Source organism: Mustelus asterias, unplaced genomic scaffold, assembly GCF_964213995.1.
Source record: "Mustelus asterias unplaced genomic scaffold, sMusAst1.hap1.1 HAP1_SCAFFOLD_1645, whole genome shotgun sequence".
Classification (NCBI taxonomy): domain Eukaryota; kingdom Metazoa; phylum Chordata; class Chondrichthyes; order Carcharhiniformes; family Triakidae; genus Mustelus; species Mustelus asterias.
The window spans coordinates 7,271-30,000 of NW_027591590.1; the positions used below are offsets into that span (position 1 = coordinate 7,271).

Consider the following 22,730-nt stretch of genomic DNA (forward strand, 5'->3'; position numbering starts at 1 on the left):
GCCTGGGTGGGATTGTGGTCGGTGCAGACTCGATGGGCCGAATGGCCTCCTTCTGCACTGTAGGGTTTCTATGATTAATTAAACATTTTGATCTATGGACTGAAAATCAGAAACATCAATATTATCCCAGTGGGGGTTGGGCTGGGAAACCCGAGCTGTGGAGGGTGTGTGGAAGTTGATGAGGAATGAGTCTGGTTCTAAATAAATTCACCAGTTGGAGGTCGGCAAAGTGGCAGGGGCGGTGCGCCTTTAAGAAGGGGCGGGGCCAGGGGGAGGGGCAGGGAGAGAGGGCGGGGCCATGGCTGGTGGGTAGAGCCTGGGGCGGGGCCAGGGTCTGGGAAGGGAAGAGAGAGAGGGCGGGGACAGGAATAGCGGGCGGGGCAGGAGCCATGGGCGGGGCAGGAGCCATGGGCGGGGCCCAGGGTGTGGGGGCGGGGCCCAGGGTGTGGGGGCGGGGCCAAGGCCTGGAATGGGGAAGGGAGAGAGGGCGGAGTCAGGCATAGTGGGTCAAGCACGAGCCAGGGGCGGGGCCAGGTTCTGGGGGCGGGGCCAGGGCCTAGGGGCGGGGTCAGGGCCTTGGTCGGGGCCAGGGCCTGGGGCGGGGCCTTGGTCAGGGCCAGGACCTGGGGACGGGGCTTTATGGTCTCAATGCGCTTTACGGCAGCAGGCCAAGTGGGTCGACACCCTGCTTTGCGGCAGCAGGTCGGGGTCCAATTCACTTTGCGGCAGAGGGTCAGCGGGACGGCGGCGCCGCCATGAGTTTATTCGGATTTTTCCGCGGCTTCTTCGGAGGGAGCGGGTGAGAGAATCAAATATCCATAAAAATCCTTAAAAACAGCCCAAATAAACCCTAAACCCAGTAAATACCCACAAATACACCCTGAAATACCCCCTAAACCGGCCTCCCACAGAGAGGGAGCGGTGAGAGACTCAAATATCCATAAATAATCCTTAAAAATGCCAAATATCCCCCTAAAAACAGCCTAAAATATATCCTAATATACCCTAAAACCATTAAATACCCACAAATATACCCTAAAAACCCTAAAACACAACCTAAACCAGAGAGGGAGCGGGTGAAGGAGTGAAAAACCCTTAAAATCACCAAATATACCACTAAAACGCCCTAAAAAATACACTAATATACCCTAAAACCATTAAATAACCAGAAATATACTCTAAAATATCCCCCTAAACCAGCCCCATGCAGAGAGGGAGCGGGTGAGAGAATCAAATATCCATAAAAACACCAAGTATCCCCCTAAAAACAGCCTAAATAAACCCTAAAACCATTAAATATCCAGAAATATACCCTAAAATATACCCCTAAACCAGCCTCCCACAGAGAGGGAGTGGTGAGAGAGTGAAAAACCCTTAAATATCCTTAAAAACACCAAATATACCCCTAAAATATACACTAATATATCCTAAAACCAGCCTAAAACCATTAAATATCCACAAATATACCCTAAAATATAACCTAAATATACCCTATACCAGCCTCCTGGAGAGAGGGAGTGGATAAGAGGGTCAAATATGTCCTAAATTACCCCAAAATATCCCCTAAAACCATTAAATATCCCCTAATACACCCTAAAATATGCCCTAAAACCAGCCTCCTGGAGAGAGGGAGTGGATAAGAGGGTCAAATATGTCCTAAAAACACCCCAATTACCCCAATATACCCCTAAAACCATTAAATATCCACAAATATACCCTAAAATATAACCTAAATATACCTTAAAAAGAGCCCCCCGGAGAGGGTGTGGGTGAGAAAGTCAAAGACCCTTAAATATACCCTAAAATATATCCTAAACCATCAAATATACCCTAAAATATATCCTAAGCCATCAAATATACCCTAAAATATATCCTAAACCATCAAATATACCCTAAAATATATCCTAAACCATCAAATATACTCTAAAATATATCCTAAACCATCAAATATACCCTAAAATATATCCTAAACCATCAAATATACCCTAAAATATATCCTAAACCATCAAATATACCCTAAAATATATCCTAAACTATTAAATATACCCTAAAATATATCCTAAACCATTAAATATACCCTAAAATATATCCTAAACCATCAAATATGCCCTAAAATATATCCTAAACCATCAAATATACCCTAAAATATATCCTAAACCATTAAATATACCCTAAAATATATCCTAAACCATCAAATATGCCCTAAAATATATCCTAAACCATCAAATATACCCTAAAATATATCCTAAACCATTAAATATACCCTAAAATATATCCTAAACCATCAAATATACCCTAAAATATATCCTAAACCATCAAATATGCCCTAAAATATATCCTAATCCATCAAATATACCCTAAAATATATCCTAAACCATCAAATATACCCTAAAATATATCCTAAACCATTAAATATACCCTAAAATATATCCTAAACCATTAAATATACGCTAAAAACACAGCCTAAAACCATTAAACATTCATGAATATACCCGATACCAGCCTCCCAGAGAGAGCGAGCAGGTGAGAAACTGGAGTATACCTTAAAAAGACCCTAAATATAACCCAAATTATTAAATATCTTCTGAAATCTCATATGTATCCCTAATTACCCCAAAATAAACCCAAAACCAGTCTCGTGGAGAGAGGGAGCAGGTGAGAGAATAAATATCCTTAAAAACGGCCTAAAATAATTAAAGAGACCCTAAAAAGCTTAAAATATACTTAAAATAAACCCGAAAAACAGCCTCCTGGGGAGAGGGAGCGGGTGAGAAACTAGAATGTACCCTAAAATCATTAACTACCCTCTAAAATCCCATGTAAATTCCCTAATTACCCCCAAAATAAACCCAAAACCAGTCTCGTGGAGAGAGAGCAGGTGAGAGACTCAAATATACCCTTAAATTCCCTAAATATACCCTCTAAACACCCTTAGACACCCCCAAGTAGACCCTAAAATCATTAAATACTCCTAAATATCCCCCCAAAAACCCTAAAGTATACTCTAAACACTGTTATATATCCTTAACTAAACCCTAAAACAGCTTTCCGCAGAGAGGGAGCGGGTGAGAGAGTCAAATATACCCTGAATGTATCCTAAAAACACCATGAATGAACCCTCTAAACATCTTTAGACACCCCAAGTGTACCCTAAAATCATCAAATACCCCCTAAAATCCCATACATATTCCCCAATTACCCCCAAAATAAAACCAAAACCAGTCTGGAGAGAAGGAGCGAGTGAGAAACTGAAATATTCCCTAAACAATCGATTAAATTATTAAATTAAATTTAAATCTTATTTAATTTAAGTCTTGTTGAAGTTGTACAAGACATTGGTAAGGCCACACTTGGAACACTGTGTACAGTTCTGGTCACCCTATTATAGAAAGGATATTATTAAACTAGAAAGAGTGCAGAAAAGATTTACTAGGATGCTACCGGGACTTGATGGATTGAGTTATAAGGAGAGGCTGGATAGACTGGGACTTTTCTCTCTGGAGCATAGGAGGCTGAGGGGTGATCTTATAGAGTTCTATAAAATAATGAGGGGCACAGATCAGCGAGATAGTCAATATCTTTTCCCAAAGGTAGGGGAGTCTAAAACTAGAGGGCATAGGTTTGAGGTGAGAGATACAAAAGTGTCCAGAGGGACAATTTTTTCACACAGAGGGTGGTGAGTGTCTGGAACGAGCTGCCAGAGGCAGTAGTAGAGGTGGGGACAATTTTATCTTTTAAAAAGCATTTAGACAGTTACATGGGTACGATGGGTATAGAGGGATATGGGCCAAATGCGGGCAATTGGGACTAGCTTAGGGGTTTAAAAAAAAAAAAAGGGCGGCATGGACAAGTTGGGCCGAAGGGCCTGTTTCCATGCTGTAAACCTCTATGACTCTAAATTAAATCTCAAACAAACTTATCCTCCGATCACTGAAAGTGGCAACGCAGGTGGAGAAGGTAGTCAAGAAGGCATACGGCATGCTTGCCTTCATCGGCATTGAGTTGAAAAATTGGCAAGTCATGTTGCAGCTTTATAGAACCTTAGTTAGGCCGCACTTGGAATATAGTGTTCCATTCTGGTCGCCACACTACCAGAAGGATGTGGAGGCTTTGGAGAGGGTTACAGAAGAGATTTACCAGGATGTTGCCAGGTATGGAGGGCATTAGCTGTGAGGAGAGGTTGGAGAAACTTGGTTTGTTCTCACTGGAGCGACGGAGGTTGAGGGGAGACCTGACAGAGGTTTACAAGTGGCATTGACAGAGTGGATAGTCAGATGCTCTTTCCTAGGGTTGAAAAGTCAAGTACTCGGGGACGTAGGTTTAAGGTGCGTGGGGGAATAGTTTAGAGGAGATGTGTGAGGTAAGTTTTTTTACACAGAGGGTGGTGAATGGAACGCGCTGCCCGGGAAGATGGTGGGAGCAGGTACGATCGCGGCATTTAAGGGGCAACTGGATGAATAGGATGGGAATGGAAGGATACGGACTCTAAGTGCGTACGGTTTTAGTTTAGGCAGCATCATGATCGGCGCAGGAGGGCCGATGGGCCTGTTCCTGTGCTGTACTGTTCTTTAATCCTTAAACACCCTTAAATAAACCATAAGCCAGCCTTCCGGAGATAGGGAGCAGATGGGAAACTCAGAAACCTTCATAAAACACCCCATCCAGTGGGGTGGCACAGTGGGTTAGCACTGCTGCCTCACAGCGCCAGGGACGGGGGTTCGATTCCCGGCTCGGGTCACTGTGTGGAATCTGCACCTTCTCCCCGTGTCTGCGTGGGTTTCCTCCGGGTGCTCCGGTTTCCTCCCACAGTCTGAAAGACGTGCCGGTTCGGGTGCATTGGCCGTGCTAAATTCTCCCTCAGTGTTACCCGAACAGGAGTGCAGCGACGAGGGGAATTTCACAGTAACTTCATTGCAGTGTTAATGTCAGCCGACTTGTGACACGAATAAAGAAAGTCCCAAAAGCGGGATGTGTGGATAATGTTGACGGATTGTGGGCTGGATTCCAGGGACCCGTTCTCCCGAGGGATGACCCTCGATGATGAGGATGAGGAGGACGAGGAAGACGTGGGTGGAGTCTTCGGCGGTCACCATGGCGACAGCTTCACTTTCAGTTTCGGACCGGATGGAGGGAAATTTGACGACGGATTTTCCGGCCTGTTCCAAGAGATGGACGAACTCTTCCGAGGGTTTGGGAGCTGGGAGGTGCCCGGCAGACAATTCGGTAAGCTGCCCCGTCACTCGACAAATCAAATCCCTCAGTGCTGACCCTCCCACAGTGCGGCGCTCCCTCAGCACCGACCCTCCCACAGTGCGGCGCTCCCTCAGCACCGACCCTCCCACAGTGCGGCGCTCCCTCAGCACTGACCCTCCCACAGTGCGGCGCTCACTCAGCACCGACCCTCCCACAGTGCGGCGCTCTCTCAGCACCGACCCTCCCACAGTGCGGCGCTCCCTCAGCACTGACCCTCCCACAGTGCGGCGCTCCGTCAGCACCGACCCTCCCACAGTGCGGCGCTCCCTCAGCATTCAACCTCCCACAGTGCGGCGTTCCCTCAGCACTGACCCTCCCACAGTGCGGCGCTCCCTCAGCACTGACCCTCCCACAGTGCGGCGCTCCCTCAGCATTCACCCTCCCACAGTGCGGCGTTCCCTCAGCACTGACCCTCCCACAGTGCGGCGCTCCCTCAGCACTGACCCTCCCACAGTGCGGCGCTCCCTCAGCACTGACTCTCCCACAGTGCGGCGCTCCCTCAGCACTGACTCTCCCACAGTGCGGCGCTCCCTCAGCACTGACTCTCCCACAGTGCGGCGCTCCCTCAGCACCGACCCACCCACAGTGCGGCACTCCCTCAGCATTCACCCTCCCACAGTGTGGCGCTCCCTCAGCACTGACCCTCCCACAGTGCGGCGCTCCCTCAGCATTCACCCTCCCACAGTGCGGCGCTCCCTCAGCACTGACCCTCCCACAGTGCGGCGCTCCCTCAGCACTGACCCTCCCACAGTGCGGCGCTCCCTCAGCACTGACCCTCCCACAGTGCGGTGCTCCCTCAGCTCTGACCCTCCCACAGTGCGGCGCACCCTCAGCACCGATCCTCACACAGTGCGGCGCTCCCTCAGCACTGACCCTCCCACAGTGCGGCGCTCCCTCAGCACTGACTCTCCCACAGTGCGGCGTTCCCTCAGCACTGACCCTCCCACAGTGCGGCGCACCCTCAGCACCGACCCTCCCACAGTGCGGCGCTCCCTCAGCACTGAGCCTCCCACAGTGCGGCGCTCCCTCAGCACCGACCCTCCCACAGTGCGGCGCTCCCTCAGCACTGACCCTCCCACAGTGCGGCGCTCCCTCAGCACTGACTCTCCCACAGTGCGACGCTCCCTCAGCACTGACCCTCCCACAGTGCGGCGCTCCCTCAGCACCGACCCTCCCACAGTGCGGCGCTCCCTCAGCACTGAGCCTCCCACAGTGCGGCGCTCCCTCAGCACTGACTCTCCCACAGTGCGACGCTCCCTCAGCACTGACCCTCCCACAGTGCGGCGCTCCCTCAGCACTGACCCTCCCACAGTGCGGCGCTCCCTCAGCACTGACTCTCCCACAGTGCAGCGCTCCCTCTGCACTGACCCTCCCACAGTGCGGCGCTCCCTCAGCACCGACCCTCCCACAGTGCGGCGCTCCCTCAGCACTGACCCTCCCACAGTGCGGCGCTCCCTCAGCACTGACCCTCCCACAGTGCGGCGCTCCCTCAGCACTGACCCTCCCACAGTGCGGCGCTCCCTCAGCACTGACCCTCCCACAGTGCGGCGCTCCCTCAGCATTCACCCTCCCACAGTGCGGCGTTCCCTCAGCACTGACCCTCCCACAGTGCGGCGCTCCCTCAGCACTGACCCTCCCACAGTGCGGCGCTCCCTCAGCACTGACTCTCCCACAGTGCGGCGCTCCCTCAGCACTGACTCTCCCACAGTGCGGCGCTCCCTCAGCACTGACTCTCCCACAGTGCGGCGCTCCCTCAGCACCGACCCACCCACAGTGCGGCACTCCCTCAGCATTCACCCTCCCACAGTGTGGCGCTCCCTCAGCACTGACCCTCCCACAGTGCGGCGCTCCCTCAGCATTCACCCTCCCACAGTGCGGCGCTCCCTCAGCACTGACCCTCCCACAGTGCGGCGCTCCCTCAGCACTGACCCTCCCACAGTGCGGCGCTCCCTCAGCACTGACCCTCCCACAGTGCGGTGCTCCCTCAGCTCTGACCCTCCCACAGTGCGGCGCACCCTCAGCACCGATCCTCACACAGTGCGGCGCTCCCTCAGCACTGACCCTCCCACAGTGCGGCGCTCCCTCAGCACTGACTCTCACACAGTGCGGCGTTCCCTCAGCACTGACCCTCCCACAGTGCGGCGCACCCTCAGCACCGACCCTCCCACAGTGCGGCGCTCCCTCAGCACTGAGCCTCCCACAGTGCGGCGCTCCCTCAGCACCGACCCTCCCACAGTGCGGCGCTCCCTCAGCACTGACCCTCCCACAGTGCGGCGCTCCCTCAGCACTGACTCTCCCACAGTGCGACGCTCCCTCAGCACTGACCCTCCCACAGTGCGGCGCTCCCTCAGCACCGACCCTCCCACAGTGCGGCGCTCCCTCAGCACTGAGCCTCCCACAGTGCGGCGCTCCCTCAGCACTGACTCTCCCACAGTGCGACGCTCCCTCAGCACTGACCCTCCCACAGTGCGGCGCTCCCTCAGCACTGACCCTCCCACAGTGCGGCGCTCCCTCAGCACTGACTCTCCCACAGTGCAGCGCTCCCTCAGCACTGACCCTCCCACAGTGCGGCACTCCCTCAGCACTGACTCTCCCACAGTGCGGCGCTCCCTCAGCACCGACCCACCCACAGTGCGGCACTCCCTCAGCATTCACCCTCCCACAGTGTGGCGCTCCCTCAGCACTGACCCTCCCACAGTGCGGCGCTCCCTCAGCATTCACCCTCCCACAGTGCGGCGCTCCCTCAGCACTGACCCTCCCACAGTGCGGCGCTCCCTCAGCACTGACCCTCCCACAGTGCGGCGCTCCCTCAGCACTGACCCTCCCACAGTGCGGTGCTCCCTCAGCTCTGACCCTCCCACAGTGCGGCGCACCCTCAGCACCGATCCTCACACAGTGCGGCGCTCCCTCAGCACTGACCCTCCCACAGTGCGGCGCTCCCTCAGCACTGACTCTCCCACAGTGCGGCGTTCCCTCAGCACTGACCCTCCCACAGTGCGGCGCACCCTCAGCACCGACCCTCCCACAGTGCGGCGCTCCCTCAGCACTGAGCCTCCCACAGTGCGGCGCTCCCTCAGCACCGACCCTCCCACAGTGCGGCGCTCCCTCAGCACTGACCCTCCCACAGTGCGGCGCTCCCTCAGCACTGACTCTCCCGCAGTGCGACGCTCCCTCAGCACTGACCCTCCCACAGTGCGGCGCTCCCTCAGCACCGACCCTCCCACAGTGCGGCGCTCCCTCAGCACCGACCCTCCCACAGTGCGGCGCTCCCTCTGAGTCAAACTCAAACACGCTGGTCTCCATGCTTGACTAACTAACTGCATTCGGAAAGCCTATTTGACACGTTCACCTCAGCTCGTGGGGATGAAAATGCGTCGCGGACCAGAAGGTGACTACGCCTTGGTACTTAATTCCTATTTTCCCTCTCTAAATGCAGAATTCCCCGGAATAGACCCCCATTCCGATGCCGGGAGGTCGGAGGAGGGGGGCAGGCGATCCCTCCGTGACTGGATGCTGAAAGACCCCGAGCGAGACCACCCTGAACGACGGAGGGACACGGATCCTGTCGGAGACTCTGACCCCCAGCCCCGAGATAGACCCAGCCAGGACGGGCCAAGAGCGGGTCCTCTGACCCCTTACTTTAGTCCGTGGAGTCCCTCAAACACCGTAAGATCCTCCGAGTGATTGGTGGGTTGAGATGTGTTGATGTTCATAGAATCCCTGCAGTGCAGAAGGAGGCCATTCGGCCCATCGAGTCTGTACCGACCACAGTCCCACCCAGACCCTATCCCCATAACCCCACATGTTTACCCCTCGAACCGACACACCTGGGGACACTAAGGGGCAACTTAGTACAGCCAATCCACCTAACCTACACATCTTTGGACTGTGGGAGGAAACCGGAGCACCCGGAGGAAACCCACGCAGACACGGGGAGAACGTGCAGACTCCACACAGTGATCCGAGCCGGGAATCGAACCCGGGTCTCTGGAGCTATGAGGCAGCGGTGCTAATCACTGGCACTGTGCCATGTTGTTGTGGTTCAGACAGTGTTTTATGAAGCCTGCCTGAATCACGTTTGAATTTGGTTCGGATACGTATGGTATGGTGCACCTTGGGTATGACTTAAATGACCCACTAGGGAGCTTTTACCAAACAACGTTTACTTAAGAATATAGTTCATGAGGTATAGGAGCAGAATGAGGCCACTCGGCCCATCGAGTCCGCTCCGCCATTCGATCAGGGCTGATATTCTCCTCATCCCCATTTTCCTGCCTTCTCCCCGTTACCCTTCACCCCCATTCCCAATTAAAAACCTGTCTAACTCCCTCCTTAAATGTACTCACTGTCCCAGCATCCTCCGCACTTTGGGGGGCAGCGAATTCCACAGATTCACAGCCCTTTGGGGGAAGTAGTTTCTCCCCCAGCTCTGTTTTAAATTTGCTGCCCCTTATCCGGAGACCTCTCGTCCCAGAATGTCCCACAAGAGGAAGCATCCGCTCCCCGTCTACTTTATCCAAACCTTTTATCATCTTGTAAACCTCAGTTTGACCTCCCCTCGTTCTTGTTTCCGTTACATTTTGTGTGTGTGCATGAACCAGAGGTTTGCCAAACATTGCCGTGTTCACTAATGTCTGTCTCTCTTTCTCTCTCTCTGTCTCTGCCCCTCTCTCTCTGTCTCTGCCCCTCTCTCTCTGCCCCTCTCTCTCTCTCTGCCCCTCTCTCTCTCTCTGCCCCTCTCTCTCTCTCTGCCCCTCTCTCTCTCTCTGCCCCTCTCTCTCTCTCTGCCTCTCTCTCTCTCTCTGCCCCTCTCTCTCTCTCTGCCCCCTCTCTCTCTGTCTCTGCCCCCCGCCTCTCTCTGTCTCTGCCCCTCTCTCTCTTTCTCTATCTCTGCCCTTCTCTCTCTGCCCCTCTCTCTCTGTCCCTGACCCTCTCTCTCTCTCTGTCTCTGACCCTCTCTCTCTCTCTCTCTCTGACCCTCTCTCTCTGTCTCTGCCCCTCTCTCTCTGTCTCTGCCCCTCTCTCTCTCTGCCCCTCTCTCTCTGTCTCTGCCCCTCTCTCTCTGTCTCTGCCCCTCTCTCTCTGTCTCTGCCCCCCTCTCTCTCTCTCTCTGCCCCTCTCTCTCTGTCTCTGACCCTCCCTGTCTCTGACCTCTCTCTCTGCCCCTCTCTGTCTCTGCCCCTCTCTCTCTGTCTCTGCCCCTCTCTCTCTGTCACTGACCCTCTCTCTCTCTCTCTGCCCCTCTCTGTCTCTGCCCCCTCTCTCTCTGTCTCTGCCTCTCTCTCTCTCTGCCCCTCTCTGTCTCTGCCCCCTCTCGCTCTGTCTCTGCCATCTCTCTCTGTCTCTGCCCCTCTCTCTCTGTCTCTGCCCCTCTCTCTCTGTCTCTGCCCCTCTCTCTCTGTCTCTGCCCTTCTCTCTCTCTCTGCCCCTCTCTGTCTCTGCCCCCTCTCTCTCTGTCTCTGCCTCTCTGTCTCTGTCTCTGCCCCTCTCTCTCTGTCTCTGCCCCTCTCTCTCTGTCTCTGCCCCCTCTCTCTCTGTCTCTGCCTCTCTGTCTCTGTCTCTGCCCCTCTCTCTCTGTCTCTGCCCCTCTCTCTCTCTCTCTGTCTCTGCCCCTCTCTCTCTCTGTCTCTGCCCCTCTCTCTCTCTGTCTCTGCCCCTCTCTCTCTCTGTCTCTGCCCCTCTCTCTCTGTCTCTGCCCCTCTCTCTCTGTCTCTGCCTCTCTCTCTCTGTCTCTGCCCTTCTCTCTCTCTCTCTGCCCCTCTCTGTCTCTGCCCCCCCTCTCTCTGTCTCTGCCCCCCCCCCTCTCTGTCTCTGCCCCCCCTCTCTCTGTCTCTGCCCCCCCTCTCTCTCTGTCTCTGCCCCCTCTCTCTCTCTGTCTCTGCCCCCCCTCTCATTGTCTCTGCCCCCCCTCTCTCTGTCTCTGCCCCTCTCTCTGTCTCTGACCCTCTCTCTCTCTCTCTGTTTCTGGCCCCCTCTCTCTCTCTCTCTCTGACCCCCTCTCTCTGTCTCTGCCCCTCTCTCTGTCTCTGCCCCCCCCTCTCTCTGTCTCTGCCCTTCTCTCTCTGTCTCTGCCCCTCTCTCCCTCTCTCTGTCTCTGACCCTCTCTCTCTCTCTCTGTTTCTGGCCCCCTCTCTCTCTGTCTCTGCCCTTCTCTCTCTGTCTCTGCCCCTCTCTCTCTCTCTCTCTCTCTGACCCTCTCTCTCTGTCTCTGACCCTCTCTCTCTGTCTCCGACCCTCTCTCTCTCTCTGCCCCTCTCTCTCTGTCTCTGACCCTCTCTCTCTCTCTCTGTTTCTGGCCCCCTCTCTCTCTCTCTCTGACCCTCTCTCTCTGTCTCTGACCCTCTCTCTCTGTCTCTGACCCTCTCTCTCTCTCTCTGTCTCTGACCCTCTCTCTCTGTCTCTGACCCTCTCTCTCTGCCCCTCTCTCTCTGTCTCAGCCCCTCTCTCTCTGTCTCTGACCCTCTCTCTCTCTCTGTCTCTGCCCCTATCTCTCTGTCTCTGACCCTCTCTCTCTCTCTGTCTCTGACCCTCTCTCTCTCTCTCTGTCTCTGACCCTCTCTCTCTGTCTCTGACCCTCTCTCTCTCTCTGCCCCTCTCTCTCTGTCTCAGCCCCTCTCTCTCTGTCTCTGACCCTCTCTCTCTCTCTGTCTCTGCCCCTCTCTCTCTGTCTCTGACCCTCTCTCTCTCTCTGTCTCTGACCCTCTCTCTCTCTCTGTCTCTGACCCTCTCTCTCTCTCTCTGTCTCTGACCCTCTCTCTCTCTCTGTCTCTGCCTCTCTCTGTCTCTGCCCTTCTCTCTCTGTCTCTGCCCCTCTCTGTCTCTGCCCCTCCCTCTCTCTCTGCCCCTCTCTCTCTGTCTCTGCCCCTCTCTCTCTCTCTCTGTCTCTGCCCCTCTCTGTCTCTGCCCCTCCCTCTCTCTCTGCCCCTCTCTCTCGGTCTCTGCCCCCCTCTCTCTCTCTCTCTGTCCCTCTCTCTCTCTCTGCCCCTCTCTCTCTGTCTCTGCCCCTCTCTCTCTGTCTCTGACCCTCTCTCTCTCTCTCTCTCTGTCTCTGCCCCTCTCTCTCTGCCTCTGCCCCTCTCTGTCTCTGCCCCTCTCTGTCCCTGCCCCTCCCTGTCTCTGCCTCTCTCTCTCTGCCCCCCTCTCTCTCTCTCTGTCTCTGCCTCTCTCTCTCTCTCTGCCCCCCTCTCTCTCTCTCTGTCTCTGCCGCCTCTCTCTCTCTGCCCCTCTCTCTCTGTCTCTGCCCCTCTCTCTCTCTGTCTCTGCCCCTCTCTCTCTCTGTCTCTGCCCCTCTCTCTCTCTGTCTCTGCCCCTCTCTCTCTGTCTCTGCCCCCTCTCTCTCTCTCTGCCCCTCTCTCTCTCTCTCTGCCCCTCTCTCTCTGTCTCTGCCCCTCTCTCTCTGTCTCTGCCCCTCTCTCTCTCTCTGCCCCTCTCTCTCTCTCTGCCCCTCTCTCTCTCTGTCTCTCCCCCTCTCTCTCTCTCTCTCTGTCTCTGCCCCTCTCTCTCTGTCTCTGGCTCCCTCTCTCTCTGTCTCTGGCCCCCTCTCTCTCTCTCTCTGCCCCTCTCTCTCTTTCTGCCCCTCTCTCTCTCTGTCTCTGCCCCTCTCTCTCTGTCTCTGCCCCTCTCTCTCTCTCGGTCTCTGCCCCCCTCTCTCTCTGTCTCTGCCCCTCTCTCTCTGTCTCTGCCCCTCTCTCTCTGTCTCTGCCCCTCTCTCTCTGTCTCTGCCCCTCTCTCTCTGTCTCTGCCCCTCTCTCTCTGTCTCTGCCCCTCTCTCTCTCTCTCTGCCCCTCTCTCTCTCTGTCTCTGCCCCCCTCTCTCTCTGTCTCTGCCCCCTCTCTCTGTCTCTGCCCCTCTCTCTCTGTCTCTGCCCCTCTCTCTCTGTCTCTGCCCCTCTCTCTCTCTCTCTGCCCCTCTCTCTCTCTCTGTCTCTGCCCCTCTCTCTCTCTCTGTCTCTGCCCCTCTCTCTCTGTCTCTGCCCCTCTCTCTCTCTCTGCCCCTCTCTCTCTCTCTGTCTCTGCCCCTCTCTCTCTCTCTGTCTCTGCCCCTCTCTCTCTCTGTCTCTGCCCCTCTCTCTCTCTGTCTCTGCCCCTCTCTCTCTCTGTCTCTGCCCCTCTCTCTCTGTCTCTGCCCCTCTCTCTCTCTCTCTGCCCCTCTCTCTCTTTCGCAGTTTGAAGAGTTGTGGAAGAATTTGAGACAGCGAGATGCAGTGAAGGAGGACACGGGTATGTTTACTGTGGTGGGTGGGAGTAGCCCCCTCCCCCTCAATCACAGCTTCCCGGACACCCTCCCTATCTCTGTAACCCCCTCCAGCCCCTACACCCTCTCCCTATCTCTGTAACCTCCTCCAGCCCCTACACCCTCTCCCTATCTCTGTAACCTCCTCCAGCCCCTACACCCCCTCCCTATCTCTGTAACCCCCTCCAGCCCCTACACCCCCTCCCTATCTCTGTAACCTCCTCCAGCCCCTACACCCCTCCCTATCTCTGTAACCCCCTCCAGCCCCTACACCCCCTCCCTATCTCTGTAACCTCCTCCAGCCCCTACACCCCCTCCCTATCTCTGTAACCTCCTCCTGCCCCGACATCCCCTCCCTATCTCTGTAACCTCCTCCAGCCCCTACACCCCCTCCCTATCTCTGTAACCTCCTCCAGCCCCGACATCCCCTCCCTATCTCTGTAACCCCCTCCAGCCCCTACACCCCCTCCCTATCTCTGTAACCTCCTCCAGCCCCTACACCTCCTCCCTATCTCTGTAACCCCCTCCAGCCCCTACACCCCCTCCCTATCTCTGTAACCTCCTCCAGCCCCTACACCCCTCCCTATCTCTGTAACCCCCTCCAGCCCCTACACCCCCTCCCTATCTCTGTAACCTCCTCCAGCCCCTACACCCCCTCCCTATCTCTGTAACCCCCTCCAGCCCCTACACCCCCCTCCCTATCTCTGTTACCTCCTCCAGCCCCTACATCCCTTCCGTATCAGGATAGTTCCTCTGTACAGTTAATTTGTAATCCTTTTTGTCGATATTGGTGATACGCAGGTGGAGAGCGTTCCTAATTCCGTTACCCTGTCTTTCCCCTCTCAGACCTGGACTCCAAGGTGAACTCTGAAGGCCTGGAGAAGATCCTGAAGCCCTCCGAGCCTGAGCGGAAGTCATTCTTCAAGAGTGTGTCGGTGTCAAAGGTCGTTCTGCCCGACGGGGTGAGTGGGGGCACCTCTCCGGCCCTCCGCCAACATTACCCCCCCCAACCCGCCATCCTACCCAAAACCGCAACCCAGGCTATCCGCCGAGACCTCAAGGCAGCAGGACAGATCGGTACAGACACGATGGGCCGAACGGCCTCTCTCTCTCTGTGCGGTGAAACTCTCCTGGACCCCCAACACCGTTGCTTGGCGACTGCCCCGTTACGTGTCCCCCATCTCGACCCAAGCTGAAATACCCTCCCCCCACCCACCGCTGTGAGAGCTGGGAGGACATTCCAGATTTTTACTGCGCCCCATCCCTGCTCACCAAATATAACTGCACATCCCGGGACACTAACGGGTAATTTAGCGTGGCCAATGCACCCTAACCCGCACATCTTCCAGACTGTGGGAGGAAACCGGAGCACCCGGAGGAAACCCACGCAGACACGGGGAGAACGTGCAGACTCCGCACAGACAGTGACCCGAGCCGGGGATCGAACCCGGGTCCCTGGCGCTGTGAGGCTGCAGTGCTAACCCGCTGTGCCCCCGTGCCGCTGTGACCTCTTGTTCCAGATTGCCCCTCAAGAGGGAAACACTCGGTCTGCGTTTACTCGATCAGATCCTCCCTCATCCTTCCAAACTCCTGCGATTATAAGCCCATGTGACTATTCAACTCGGGGAGGTGGCGCGGGTGGCTATTTGACTCCGGGAGGCGGCCCGGGTGGCTATTCAACTGCGGGAGGCGGCACGGGTGGCTATTCAATTGCGGGAGGTGGCATGGGTGGCTATTCGACTGCGGGAGGTGGCGCGGGTGGCTATTCGACTGCGGGAGGTGGCGCGGGTGGCTATTTGACCGCGGGTGGCTATTTGACAGCGGGAGGCGGCATGGGTGACTGACTGTGGGAGGCGGCGTGGTTGACTGTGACTGGGAGGTGGCACGGGTGGCTATTTGACTGCGGGAGGTGGCACGGGTGGCTATTTGACTGCGGGAGGTGGCACGGGTGGCTATTTGACTGCGGGAGGTGGCGCGGGTGGCTATTCGACTGCGGGAGGCGGCGCGCGTGGCTATTTGACTGCGGGTGGTGGCGCGGGTGGCTATTCGACTCTGGGAGGCGGTGTGGGTGGCTATTCAACTGCGGGAGGCAGCGCGAGTGGCTATTCGACTGCGGGAGGTGGCGCGGGTGGCTATTCGACTGCGGGAGGTGGCGCGGGTGGCTATTTGACAGCGGGAGGCGGCATGGGTGACTGACTGTGGGAGGCGGCTTGGGTGACTGTGACTGGGAGGTGGCATGAGTGGCTATTCGACTGTGGGAGGTGGCGCGAGTGACTATTCAACTGCGGGAGGTGGCGCGGGTGGCTATTTGACTGCGGGAGGCGGCGCGCGTGCCTATTTGACTGCGGGTGGTGGCGTGGGTGGCTATTTGACTGTGGGAGGCGGCGCGGGTTGCTATTTGACTGCGGGTGGTGGCGCGGGTGGCTATTTGGCGCGGGTGGCTATTTGACTGTGGGAGGCAGCGCGGGTGGCTATTTGACTGCGGGAGGCAGCGCGGGTGGCTATTTGACTGCAGCAGGTGATGCAGCCCTGTCCTGGCTCCCTGGGCAACGTTTTGAGGCCAGGATGTGGGGGTGGAGGTGGTGGGTTGCATTTAGTCCGCACGGGGGTCACCTGAGGGATTCGGTGGGGGGGGAGGGCGGGGGGGGGGCGTGGTGGTGGGAGGGAGGGGGAAGGAATGCACGGGCACGCCCACCCTGGAGCATTGTTCTGTTCTCTGGCTCCGCTGCTTTCCCTCCAAGGTTGGATGTGGGTGGGGGTGGGGGAGCATCGCAGTCACCTTGTGATGCCCTTCATAGCTGAATAGCTAGCCACTTGCTGTCAGCCGCACCAGTGGCGGAGCGCCGCTCGCAGTGGGGCGGGGGGCGGGAGTGGGTGCAGAGGGATAAGTATCGAAAGCGTCTCTGCTTCCAGAAATGAAAAACACTCTCAAACTTTCGCCTCTTTAAACATTCCCCCCTCCCCCAGAGCACGGAGGAGCGGCGTGTCACACGGGACGGCGAGGGAAATGAAGAGACGACGGTGACGCGGTCACACGGTGACCAATCGCACAACACCGTGACGCGGAGAGACGCAGAGGGCAAAGAAGAGCGGACGGAGCGAATGGTGAACCTGGATGACGGTGAGAGCTCGCCACCTCCCACAGTCGAATAGCCGGGGATGGGGAACAAATTTCTCTGCAGCTTCGAGACGGTGCGGCTAAAAACTAACAGATGTAAACAGCAAAGTTTATTTATTTATTAGTGTCACAAGTCGGCTTACATTAACACCGCAATGAAGTTACTGTGTAATCCCCCGAGTTGCCACACTCCTGTTCGGGTTACCCTGAGGGAGCATTTAGCACGGCCAATCCACCCTAACCCGCACGTCTTTCAGACTGTGGGAGGAAACCGGGAGCACCTGGAGGAAACCCACGCAGACACGGGGAGAACGTGCAGACTCCGCACAGACAGTGACCCGAGCCGGGAATCGAACCCGGGTCCCTGGCGCTGTGAGGCAGCAGTGCTAACCCGCTGTGTTGCCCTGTAGCTCGTCGCAGTTGGAGTGGGGTTGGGTGGGGGGGCGGAGGCAGTGGGAGGTGTGCAGAAGGTAAAAGAAAATCAGTGAGAGATACCCCTGGGGGTGAGGGAAAGAGCCAGCTCAGGGTCCCTGTTCCAGATTGCGTGTGCCACTGCACATGTGTGTGTGTGTGTGTCATGTATGTGTTTCTGTGTGTCCGTATTTCATCGCTGTGGCTCTGGAGTCACATGTAGGCCAGACCGGGTACTGGTTAGCACTGCTGCCTCACAGCGCCAGGGACCCGGGTTCGATTCCCGGCTCGGGTCACTGTCTGTGCGGAGTCTGCACGTTCTCCCCGTGTCTGCGTGGGTTTCCTCCGGGTGCTCCGGTTTCCCCCCAAAGATGTGAGGTGGATTGGCCGTGCCAAATTGCCCCTTAGGGGCAAGGGGGACTAGCAGGGAAAATTCCTGGGATTATGGGGATAGGGCCTGTGTGGGATTGTGATCAGTGCAGACTCGATGGGCAGAATGGCCTCCTTTTGCACTGTCGGAATCTATGATTCTATTGTTTAGATTTATGTCTAGTAACTGTGTTTCTGTCTGTCTGTGTGTCTGTCTCTGTGTCTGTCTCTGTGTCTGTCTCTGTGTCTGTCTGTGTGTCTGTCTCTGTGTCTGTCTCTGTGTCTGTCTCTGTGTCTGTCTCTGTGTCTGTCTCTGTGTCTGTCTGTGTGTCTGTCTGTGTTCTCTCCTCCTGCAGGGGATTTGCAAAGGTTTGTGGAGAAGTGGGATCGGCGACAGGGAAGCAGCGTTCTGAGCGAGCCATCAACTTCCAGAGACCCACTGGCCTTTGTGGACAGACTACTGAAGGGGATATTCTCTAACCGCTGAGTGTAACCCAGCAGAGAGTGTGTGTGTGAGAGAGTGTGTGTGTGTGTGAGAGAGTGTGTGTGTGTGAGAGAGAGTGTGTGTGTGTGAGAGAGAGTGTGTGTGTGTGAGAGAGAGTGTGTGTGTGTGAGAGAGAGTGTGTGTGTGTGAGAGAGAGTGTGTGTGTGTGAGAGAGAGTGTGTGTGTGTGAGAGAGAGTGTGTGTGTGTGAGAGAGAGTGTGTGTGTGTGAGAGAGTGTGTGTGTGTGTGAGAGAGTGTGTGTGTGTGAGAGAGAGTGTGTGTGTGTGAGAGAGAGTGTGTGTGTGTGAGAGAGAGTGTGTGTGTGTGAGAGAGAGTGTGTGTGTGTGAGAGAGAGTGTGTGTGTGTGTGAGAGAGAGTGTGTGTGTGTGTGAGAGAGAGTGTGTGTGTGTGTGAGAGAGTGTGTGTGTGTGAGAGAGAGTGTGTGTGTGTGTGAGAGAGAGTGTGTGTGTGTGAGAGAGAGTGTGTGTGTGTGAGAGAGAGAGTGTGTGTGTGTGTGCGAGAGAGCGTGTGTGTGCGAGAGAGCGTGTGTGTGCGAGAGAGCGTGTGTGTGCGAGAGAGCGTGTGTGTGCGCGAGAGTGTGATAAGCCACTCCAGCAGTTTATAGATTGTGTGCTTCACAGAGAGAACCAGTTGAAGCTTTTTGCTCTGTGTAAAGGATGGGGAATTATTGACGCTCAGATGCGAACAATCCTGCACTCGTTCTGGAGCTTCCCGATGTGTGGGAAAGTTCCCCGGTGTGTGTGTGTACTGCTGAATGATTTACCCTCTGTGACGCCTTGTTCCCTATTACTGTGCAATATCCCACTGGACTATCGCCTGGGCAGGTTTGCCAGCCCATACGCTCCCTTCTGATGATTGAACTGTGTTCAATAAAAGTGAAAATGCTTCATTAGCTTGTGCGTTATTTCAGTGGTATCTCGGAGGGGTTGTGTTTGAACCCACTCCAGAAACATGGACGTGTGCAGACTGAGACACTATCCAGTGCTGAGGGAGCGCCGCACTGTGGGAGGGTCGGTGCTGAGGGAGCGCCGCACTGTGGGAGGATCAGTGCTGAGGGAGCACCGCACTGTGGGAGGGTCAGTGCTGAGGGAGCGCCGCACTGTGGGAGGGTCAGTGCTGAGGGAGCGCCGCACTGTGGGAGGGTCAGTGCTGAGGGAGCACCGCACTGTGAGAGGGTCAGTGCTGAGGGAGCGCTGCTCTGTGGGAGGGTCAGTGCTGAGGGAGCGCCGCACTGTGGGAGGGTCGGTGCTGAGGGAGTGCCGCACTGTGGGAGGGTCGGTGCTGAGGGAGCGCCGCACTGTGGGAGGGTCGGTGCTGAGGGAGTGCCGCACTGTGGGAGGGTCGGTGCTGAGGGAGCGCCGCACTGTGGGAGGATCAGTGCTGAGGGAGCGCCGCACTGTGGGAGGATCAGTGCTGAGGGAGCGCCGCACTGTGGGAGGGTCGGTGCGGAGGGAGCGCCGCACTATGGGGGGTCAGTGCTGAGGGAGCGCCGCAGTGTGGGAGTGTCAGTGCTGAGGGAGCGCCGCAGTGTGGGAGTGTCAGTGCTGAGGGAGCGCCGCACTGTGGGAGGGTCAGTGCTGAGGGAGCGCCGCACTGTGGGAGGGTCAGTGCTGAGGGGGCGCTGCACTGTGGGAGTGTCAGTGCTGGGGGAGCGCCGCACTGTGGGAGGGTCAGTGCTGAGGGAGCGCCGCACTGTGGGAGCGTCGGTGCTGAGGGAGCGCCGCACTGTGGGAGGGTCAGTGCTGAGGGAGCGCCGCACTGTGGGAGGGTGGGTGCTGAGGGAGCGCCACACTGTGGGAGGGTTGGTGCTGAGGGAGTGCCGCAGTGTGGGAGGGTCGGTGCTGAGGGAGCGCCGCACTGTGGGAGGGTCGGTGCTGAGGGAGCGCCGCACTGTGGGAGGGTCGGTGCTGAGGGAGCGCCGCACTGTGGGAGGGTCGGTGCTGAGGGAGCGCCGCACTGTGTGAGTGTCAGTGCTGAGGGAGCGCCGCACTGTGGGAGGGTCAGTGCTGAGGGCGCGCCGCACTGTGGGAGGGTCGGTGCTGAGGGAGCGCCGCACTGTGGGAGGGTCGGTGCTGAGGGAGCGCCGCACTGTGGGAGGGTCAGTGCTGAGGGAGCGCCGCACTGTGGGAGGGTCAGTGCTGAGGGAGCGCCGCACTGTGGGAGGGTCAGTGCTGAGGGAGCGCCGCACTGTGGGAGGGTCAGTGCTGAGGGAGCGCCGCACTGTGGGAGGGTCAGTGCTGAGGGAGCGCCGCACTGTTGGACTGGGTAAGATGCTCAGAGGGTCAGTGCTGACTCCATGGTCCGAATGGCCTCCTGCACTGCAGGGCTTCTATGGAGAGGTGACAACTCCATACGTCATGTGACCAGAGACGTTAGAACTTTCCGGTGTTTGAATATTACATTTGTTTTTCATTTTACACACACGGACTCTGTGGAGAGACATGGAAGGGAGCTGACAGCTGCTGGATAGCTGGAACCAGCAGGACAGGAATTGCAGGTTCGGTGACCCAGAGCCCGTCCCCGTTCTCAAAGGGAGGTTCCCGATGTGTATCGTGTCTTGTTAATCCTCACACTGATGCCAAACGGGTGGCACAGTGGGTTAGCGCTGCTGCCTCACAGCACCAGGGACCTGGGTTCGATTCCCGGCTCGGGGTCACTGTCTGTGTGGAGTCTGCACGTTCTCCCCGTGTCTGCGTGGGTTTCCTCCGGGCGCTCCGGTTTCCTCCCACAGTCTGAAAGACGTGCTGGTTAGGGTGCGTCGGCCGTGCTAAATTCTCCCTCAGTGTTACCCGAACAGGAGTGTAGCGACTAGGGGATTTTCACAGTAACTTCATTGCAGCGTTAATGTCAGCCGACTTGTGACACTAATAAATAAACTACTTTAAATGGAGGAAACTCAAATTATTGTACACAATTCTTTATTGTAACGGACTAAATTACCACCAAAATATCAAACCGGAACCACACCGACGTCTATTTATTAGTGTCACAAGTCGGCTTACATTAACACTGCAATGAAGTTACTGTGAAAATCCCCCTAGTCGCCACACTCCTGTTCGGGTTACACTGAGGGAGAATTTAGCACGGCCGATGCACCCTAACCAGCGCGTCTTTCAGACTGTGGGAGGAAACTGGAGCACCCGGAGGAAACCCACGCAGACACGGGGAGAACGTGCAGACTCCACACAGACAGTGACCCGAGCCGGGAATCAAACCCGGGTCCCTGGCGCTGTGAGGCAGCAGCGCTAATCGACTGTGCCACAAACCTTATTTTTTATAAAACAAAAGGTGAGAAATGCGAGCAGAGGATGTAAAGGAAATGTAATGATTATTAGTGTCGCAAGTCGGCTTACATTAACGCTGCAATGAAGTTACTGTGAAAATCCCCCAGTTGCCACACTCCTGTTCGGGTTACACTGAGGGAGAATTTAGCACCCTAACCAGCTCGTCTTTCGGAGATAGCCTTGATGTGGAGGTGCCGGCGTTGGACTGGGGTGGACACAGTAAGAAGTCTCACAACACCAGGTTGAAGTCCAACAGGTTTATTTGGTATGACGAGCTTTCGGAGCGCTGCTCCTCCATCAATGAAGGTGTCCACTCCAACCTCCACCTTTGATGAAGGGGCAGCGTTCCGAAAGCTCGTGATACCAAATAAACCTGTTGGACTTCAACCTGGTGTTGTGAGACTTCTTACTGTGTCTTTCGGAGTGTGGGAGGAAACCGGAGCACGTGGAGGAAACCCACGCAGACACGGTGGGGAGAACAGTGACGCAGTGGGTTAGCACTGCTGCCTCACAGCACCAGGGACCCGGGTTCGATTCCCCACTTGGGTCACTGTCTGTGTGGAGTCTGAACATTCTCCCCGTGTCTGCGTGGGTTTCCTCCGGGTGCTCCGGTTTCCTCCCACAGTCTGAAAGAAGTGCTGGTTAGATGGATTGGCCGTGCTAAATTGCCCCTCAGTGTCCAAAGATGTGCAGGTTAGGTGGATTGGCCGTGCTAAATTGCCCCTCAGTGTCCAAAGATGTGTAGGTTAGGTGGATTGGCCATGCTAAATTGCCCCTCAGTGTCCAAAGATGTGCAGGTTAGGTGGATTGGCCATGCTAAATTGCCCCTCAGTGTCCAAAGATGTGCAGGTTAGGTGGATTGGCCATGCTAAATTGCCCCTCAGTGTCCAAAGATGTGTAGGTTAGGTGGATTGGCCATGCTAAATTGCCCCTTAGTGTCCAAAGATGTGTGGGTTAGGTGGATTGGCCATGCTAAAATGCATCTTAGTGTCCAAAGATGTGCAGGTTAGGTGGATTGGCCATGCTAAAATGCATCTTAGTGTCCAAAGATGTGCAGGTTAGGTGGATTGGCCGTGCTAAATTGCCCCTCAGTGTCCAAAGATGTGCAGGTTAGGTGGATTGGCCGTGCTAAATTGCCCCTCAGTGTCCAAAGATGTGTAGGTTAGGTGGATTGGCCATGCTAAATTGCCCCTTAGTGTCCAAGGATGTGCAGGTTAGGTGGATTGGCCGTGCTAAATTGCCCCTTAGTATCCAAAGATGTGCAGGTTAGGTGGATTGGCCATGCTAAATTGTCCCTTAGTGTCCAAAGATGTGTGGGTTAGGTGGATTGGCCGTGCAAAATTGCCCCTTAGTGTCAGGGGGACTAGCTAGGGTAAATGCATGGGGTTAGGGCCAGGGTGGAATTGTGGTTGATGCAGACTCAATGGGCTGAGTGGCCTCCTTCTGCACTGTCGGGATTCTATGTATCTAACGTGCAGACTCCGCACAGACAGTGACCCGAGCCGGGAATCGAACCCGGGTCCCTGGCACTGCGAGGCGGCAGCGCTAACCCACTGTC

General features: G+C 56.1%; 1 protein-coding gene across 2 annotated transcripts; it reads left to right on the forward strand.

Moving 5' to 3' along the window:
* Positions 1 to 608: 608 nt before the first annotated feature.
* Positions 609 to 18,777, forward strand: hax1 (HCLS1 associated protein X-1). 2 transcript variants are annotated; one of them, XM_078206598.1, is made up of 7 exons: positions 609 to 799; positions 5,009 to 5,223; positions 8,690 to 8,919; positions 13,418 to 13,472; positions 14,332 to 14,447; positions 16,453 to 16,606; positions 17,740 to 18,777. In XM_078206598.1, the coding sequence occupies exons 1-7, from the start codon at positions 756 to 758 to the stop codon at positions 17,868 to 17,870; spliced, it is 945 nt and encodes a 314-aa protein (XP_078062724.1). In that variant the 5' UTR covers positions 609 to 755; the 3' UTR covers positions 17,871 to 18,777. The 2 variants fall into 2 exon arrangements, with proteins under 2 accessions (XP_078062724.1, XP_078062725.1); XM_078206599.1 differs by having other exon boundaries at positions 642 to 799; positions 16,453 to 16,677.
* The last annotated feature ends 3,953 nt before the right edge of the window (positions 18,778 to 22,730 follow it).

Bases quoted from the DNA above. Each gene is read 5' to 3' on its own strand.
- hax1 (XM_078206598.1), top strand. From the start codon at position 756: ATGAGTTTATTCGGATTTTTCCGCGGCTTCTTCGGAGGGAGCGG. The intron at 5,224-8,689 runs GTAAGCTGCCCC...CTCTAAATGCAG, and splicing joins GGTGCCCGGCAGACAATTCG to AATTCCCCGGAATAGACCCC. The intron at 8,920-13,417 runs GTAAGATCCTCC...TCTCTTTCGCAG, and splicing joins CGTGGAGTCCCTCAAACACC to TTTGAAGAGTTGTGGAAGAA.